At 50.7% G+C, this 6570-nt stretch overlaps 1 protein-coding gene across 1 annotated transcript in view; it reads left to right on the top strand.

Moving 5' to 3' along the window:
- Positions 1-21: 21 nt before the first annotated feature.
- Positions 22-6570, top strand: part of LOC142504025 (kinetochore protein Nuf2-A-like) — a 63332-nt gene continuing 56783 nt past the window's right edge. Inside the window, exons 1-5 of the mRNA XM_075617135.1 lie at positions 22-175; positions 1407-1546; positions 2921-2995; positions 4222-4298; positions 4628-4689. Coding sequence (XP_075473250.1) covers positions 148-175; positions 1407-1546; positions 2921-2995; positions 4222-4298; positions 4628-4689 — 382 coding nt within the window. The 5' untranslated portion in view covers positions 22-147. The remainder of the gene's footprint in view (positions 176-1406; positions 1547-2920; positions 2996-4221; positions 4299-4627; positions 4690-6570) is intronic.

Raw genomic sequence — 6570 nt, 5'->3', positions numbered from 1 at the left:
AGCTTGCTGGGGTTCTGTGTGTTGTTTGTTAACTTATTCTCAGCTGTCTCAGCTGTTGGAGGTTAGTGGCTCCTCCTTCCCAGGTGTTAAGCCCCTCCCCACTTCCCAAGTCAGCAGGTTCCTTTCATTTTACTGGATATAGATCCAATGTTGCTCTTTCTCCCTACTAATAGAGGTAAATGAGAATTGTAATCGTAATAGAGATATATTAGTATTTTATCTGGTAATATTTGGATCTGTGAACTGGGCCTGCCTTGTCGTGGTATTTTACTGTGTATTTTTGTCATATTGGATGTAGCATTGGGCTTCTCTGTCGCTTGTTATATACAGATACGGCCACGTAATCCTGTATACTCACTCCTGCGGCGCATTGTCTAATATCCTGTTTATATTCTAAATAGTCACATTTAGGTATTTCCTGTACTGTGCATGTGATAGTGTGTGTATGTGTGTATACACACACGGTACCAGCATGACACGGGGGTAATGCAAAACAAAAAGGATTTATTGATAAACGGTTACAGGTAAACAAATCACAGGATTTTTTTTTTTTTTGCATTACCCCCGTGTTGTGCTGGTACTTTCATTACTTTGTGATCTTACCCTTCTATTACCCCAATCTACCCTGCACCACTCGCCTCTCTGCTGTGAGTTTCTTACCTGGTGTGTGTGTGTGTGTGTGTGTGTGTGTGTGTGTGTGTGTGTGTGTGTGTGTGTGTGTGTGTGTGTGTGTGTGTGTGGCCATTTCTTGCTATATATTACACATGTACACGCATGTATAGGTATTTTAGATTCCTATAAAATGCCGGAAACTCCTCCACACGAGCCCTGGGTATTTGTACACATGATAGACTGTTAATCACTGCTCTCCTATCTGAAATTGCCTCACTAAAACTCGCCTCACAAATCAAGCATCCCAATAGCCTGTACTCACTGCCCGCAACCACCGTCACTCGTACCAATGGCCAAGCACTGCCATCTCCTGCACGTATTCCCTCACCTGCTGCCTCTGTAATGCTCCCATCATACCACTTAGATTGTAAGCTCTTCGGGGCAGGGATTTCCTTTCCTATTGTCTGATTTTGCTGCGCTTATTGTATTATTATAATTTCCTGTACTGTATTCTTTGTGAAGCGCTGAGTACACTTTTGGAGCTATATAAATAAAGATATACTTGCATACACCCACAATGCCTTGTGTAGCTCTGCTCTATGCATCATGGAGGGGCGATATCTGAGACCCGAGTGGTACTGACAGTCTGTCGCTCCTGCAGTGACCTCTCTTACATCATTTGTACATGTTAATGAGTGTGTACACACAGACACACACCACCCCTATACAGTATATCTATATATCCCGTATGTCTCCACTTCTCTCACGTCTCTCCTACATCTCCCCCTCTTCAGGTCTCCCCTGCGCCCCCATTATGGACAAGCTGACGTTCCCCATTTTTCCCGCTGCTGAAATGGTGACCTTTATCCGGCAGAATATTCTGACAGGAGCCGAAGCCAAAAACTTCACCAAAAGCGACCTTTCCAACCCCAAGGTGAGGGGTGTGTGGGGGTGGGGGTGTGTGTGTGTGTGTGTGTGTGTGTGTGTGTGTGTGTGTGTGTGTCGTCGTCTCCCGCCCCCCAGAGGCAGCACTACAAAACCCAAACACATTGGCCACCTCACCTGAATGGGCCTGTGTAACTCAGGGGAGCCCCTTATTCCACGGCCTAGGACATTTAGGGCCTCATGCAGAGAGCAGCGCTGGAAATAATTGAAGATGTTAATAAATTGAACTTTTATTGGTGTGATTTTATCTCCATATGCAGAAAGGTCCGAAAAGTGCATTTAAAATCCTGTCTGCATATGGAGAGTTGCAACCGGCGAGATGTGCGCTGGTGAAACATGTTTGAAAAAAAGCGCGTTTTTTTTGGTATTTTCCCTCCCGCTCCAGCTTCCTGCCAACTTTTTTTGGCGGAGGTAATTGTAGAATTTCTCTCCATGTTATTGGCGCGAACAGCCACTAGATGGCGATCGCGCCTTTCTGAATAGGGACATTTTTACAACTGGAGAGATTTAGGTTCTCTCCAGTCGTGCAGCGAGTTTCAAAAAAAATTAAAAAAATTGCGCTTTTTTTAAAACTCGCCAATACCTGCCTTTCTACAGGCATTTTTCTCCAAAAAATGCCGCTATTCACCTTACCGCTGCTCTCTGCATAGGCCCCTTAGTCTCCGCCAAGGTAAAACACTAACGCTACCCCCTAACACTAACGCTACCCCTTACCCTAAAAACCTTAACCCCCTACCCATAAAACTTTTATGGCAAACCAGCCGCGACCAGATGTCAGGTTGTGTTATTCCGTGCGGCGGCGTGCTTGTCCCGAGACCTCCCAAACACAAGGAGATGTTACCCTACGGCTTCCTGCAGTAACGATGGTGTCAACAAGGTCCCCTGCTTTTCTCTGTAATTACAGAATTGTCTCAGAAGCTGAACCCCATTAATCTCAGCTTCGGCATCCCCTGCTTGCGGAGTTACAGTGCCGGTGTCTGCAGCCGGGGAGCTTGTGTGCCTAACGTAATGGCGACGTTTAAATGTCATGCGCGGGCCAATAGGAAGCCGTGACGTCATCCGGTGCGGCTTCATAATGGCCAACGTGACCGGGACATTTAAACTGCACAGGAATACTGGCACCCTCCCTACGGAGCTCTGTGCCCGGGGGCAGGGGGTCCCCGGGGGCAGGGGGTCCCCGGGGGGCTGAAATTCACACCGTTCAGCTCCGGAGACCCCCTGCTTCAAACCTGTAATAAAAATAATGTATGCTGCCTCTCGGATGATGTAGTTATTGGGGTCTCGCCGCACCTATGTGCAGCCTGTGTGTAACCTGTGTGTAACCGATGCCAGGTCACTGTATATTGCTTGTGTTCTTTTCCAGCCGGAAGTCATACAGAGAATCTACATGCGAGTCCTGCAGCAAGTCTTCAGCTACCGGGTGGATCAGTTTTATATGGTGGGTATCAGGCCTACGGCACACAAGCACTTTACCCTAATGCCGTGCGTTCATATTAACTTCCCTTGCATCGTGCAGCCACCTCCGGGGTGTATCTTCCAGCTCATGTCAGATACAACTCCTTATACTTGTTTTGCTCATGTTTATACCCAATTACCCCCCCCACACGTGCTGTAATATATTGCAGGCTTCCTGTCCAATCAAGGTTTTTATTTTTAGTGTAATAGGTTTTTTCTTGTGTAGCACAGGAATGTTACAGGCACAGTCCCTGCCCAGGTGAGCTTACAATCTATGATGTTGGTGCCTGAGGCACAGGGAGATAGTGACGTCACAAGGAGCAGACACTGGGAATCGCACCAGGTTCCCCTGCTTCACACTGTCTTTACTCGCTGAGCCTCTCCGCTGCTTATTTGATTCTCTCCCGTCTCGATTACTGTAACCGCCTGCTGTCCGGCCTTCCTGCCTCTCACCTGTCTCCCCTACAATCTATCCTAAACGCTGCTGCCAGAATCACTCTACTCTTTCCGAGATCTGTCTCAGCATCTCCCCTCATGAAATCCCTCTCCTGGCCTCCGATCAAATCCCGCATCTCACACTCAATTCTCCTGCTCACTTTTAAAGCTTTACACTCCTCTGCCCCTCCTTACATCTCAGCCCTAATTTCTTACTATGCACCATCCAGACTCTTGCGTTCTGCTCAAGGATGTCTTCTCTCTACCCCCTTTGTATCTAAAGCCCTCTCCCGTCTTATACCTTTCTCACTGACTGCCCCACCCCTCTGGAATGTCCTTCCCCTCAGTACCCGACTAGCACCCTGTCTCCCCACCTTTAAACACACTTGCTTAAGGAAGCATATGACTAGCACTGTGGATTATACTATACATATGATACATAAAGCTTGGCCCTTGCAGACGCACTTACCAGAACTCCCTCCTACTGTCTCTGTATGTTCTCCCTACCTACCAATTAGATTGTAAGCTCTTCGGAGCAGGGACTCCTCTTCCAAAATGTTACTTTTATGTCTGGAGCACTTATTCCCATGATCTGTTATTTGTATAATTTGTTATTTGTATGATTGCCACGTGTATTACTGCTGTGACGCGCTATGTAATTTAATGGTGCTATACAAATAAAGACATACATACATACATACTACTGCAGTAGAATATATGCTCATAAAGAGGGTTGCTATGCATACGTGGACATGGAAACTGTGTGTGTTGCAGGTACCTATGACCGCTGACATCCAGTACCCGCATATACTAGAAGGCTTTGCACCTGTGGCCAACCTTCTCAAGTTCATGTACGTATTTCAATGTGCTGTTTTAGTTGTTCATTTGGTTTATTCAACAGTGGGATAGCACAGATAAGTCCCCGCGCTGTGGCGTCCCTATGCAAGTCACTGAGACTTTTCCGTCTGGTAATGCCTATTGGGCGCTATGACACATTATAGGTGTCTTGCCTTCAGGTTCCAGTTTGGGGAGGGGGAGTTTATGTGAGATTCTAGCTGATGGGATCCAGGCCCCTGATGAAATGATTGTAGTTTGGCTTGTGACTAGAGAGCGGGATGTATGGGCCCGGCCACCAGTCGGACGTCTTCTCTGCTAATGGGCGCGCGCTTCTCTCCTTCAGGCCACGCGTGATGCCGATTTGCAGAGTGTACGATTTTCAGCCGTCTGATATTCTGAATCCCAGTAAGTTTTGCCTGTGCAGAGCTGGAGGTGACGTATCCGCGGGAAGGGGGGGGGGGGGTGGTGTTGAAGGAGGGAGAGAGAAGAAGAGGGGGTGACTCGGATCTGATGGCAGATTGGGGGGGGGACCATGTGACTCGGATCTGATGGCAGATTGGGAGGGAGGACGAGGAAGATGTGACACGGATCTGATGGTAGATTGGGGGGGGATGATCTGATTTCGGTCTGATGGTAGCCGGAGGGGAGGGGGAGGAGGATGTGACTCGGGTCTGATGGTAGATTGGGGGGGAGGAGGATGTGACTCGGTCTGATGGTAGATTGGGGGGGGGGGGGAGGAGGATGTGACTCGGTCTGATGGTAGATTGGGGGGAGGGGGAGGAGGATGTGACTCGGTCTGATGGTAGATTGGGGGGGAGGGGGAGGAGGATGTGACTCTGGTCTGATGATAGATTGGGGGGGAGGGGGAGGAGGATGTGACTCGGTCTGATGGTAGATTGGGGGGAGGAGGATGTGACTCGGTCTGATGGTAGATTGGGGGGGGGGAGGAGGATGTGACTCGGTCTGATGGTAGATTGGGGGGGAGGAGGATGTGACTCGGTCTGATGGTAGATTGGGGGGGGAGTGGGAGGAGGAAGGTAACTCGGGTCTGATGGTAGATTGGGGGGAGGAGGATGTGACTCGGTCTGATGGTAGATTGGGGGGGAGGGGGAGGAGGATGTGACTCTGGTCTGATGGTAGATTGGGGGGGAGGGGGAGGAGGATGTGACTCGGGTCTGATGATAGATTGGGGGGGAGGGGGAGGAGGATGTGACTCGGTCTGATGGTAGATTGGGGGGGGGAGGAGGATGTGACTCTGGTCTGATGGTAGATTGGGGGGGAGGTGGAGGAGGATGTGACTCGGTCTGATGGTAGATTGGGGGGGGGAGGAGGATGTGACTTGGGTCTGATGGTAGATTGGGGGGGAGGGGGAGGAGGATGTGACTCGGGTCTGATGGTAGATTGGGGGGGAGGAGGATGTGACTCGGGTCTGATGGTAGATTGAGGGGGGAGGAGGATGTGACTCGGTCTGATGGTAGATTGGGGGGGAGGCGGAGGAGGATGTGACTCTGGTCTGATGGTAGATTGGGGGGGAGGGGGAGGAGGATGTGACTCGGTCTGATGGTAGATTGGGGGGGAGGAGGATGTGACTCGGTCTGATGGTAGATTGGAGGGGGGAGGGGGAGGAGGAAGGTAACTCGGGTCTGATGGTAGATTGGGGGGAGGAGGATGTGACTCGGTCTGATGGTAGATTGGGGGGGAGGGGGAGGAGGATGTGACTCGGGTCTGATGATAGATTGGGGAGGAGGGGGAGGAGGATGTGACTCGGGTCTGATGGTAGATTGGGGGGGGGAGGAGGATGTGACTCGGTCTGATGGTAGATTGGGGGGGGAGGGGGAGGAGGATGTGACTCGGTCTAATGGTAGATTGGGGGGAGGGGGAGGAGGATGTGACTCGGATCTGATGGTAGATTGGGGGGGAGGGGGAGGGGGAAGAGGATGTAACTCGGGTCTGATGGTAGATTGGGGGAGAGGAAGGTAACTCGGGTCTAATGGTAGATTGGGGGGGAGGAGGATGTGACTCGGTCTGATGGTAGATTGGGGGGGAGGTGGAGGGGGAGGAGGATGTGACTCGGGTCTGATGGTAGATTGTGGGGGAGGGGGGGGAGGAAGGTAACTCGGGTCTGATGGTAGATTGGGGGGGAGGAAGGTAACACGGGTCTGATGGTAGACTGGAGGGGGAGGAGGATGTGACTCGGTCTGATGGTAGATTGGGGGGGGAGGGGGAGGAGGATGTGACTTGGTCTGATGGTAGATTGGGGGGGGAGGGGGAGGAGGATGTGACTCG

This window comes from Ascaphus truei, chromosome 10 (genome assembly GCF_040206685.1).
Source record: "Ascaphus truei isolate aAscTru1 chromosome 10, aAscTru1.hap1, whole genome shotgun sequence".
NCBI classification, from domain to species: Eukaryota; Metazoa; Chordata; class Amphibia; order Anura; family Ascaphidae; genus Ascaphus; species Ascaphus truei.
The sequence above is the reverse complement of the archived record's forward strand: the minus strand, read 5'-3'. Positions and strand labels throughout refer to the sequence as shown.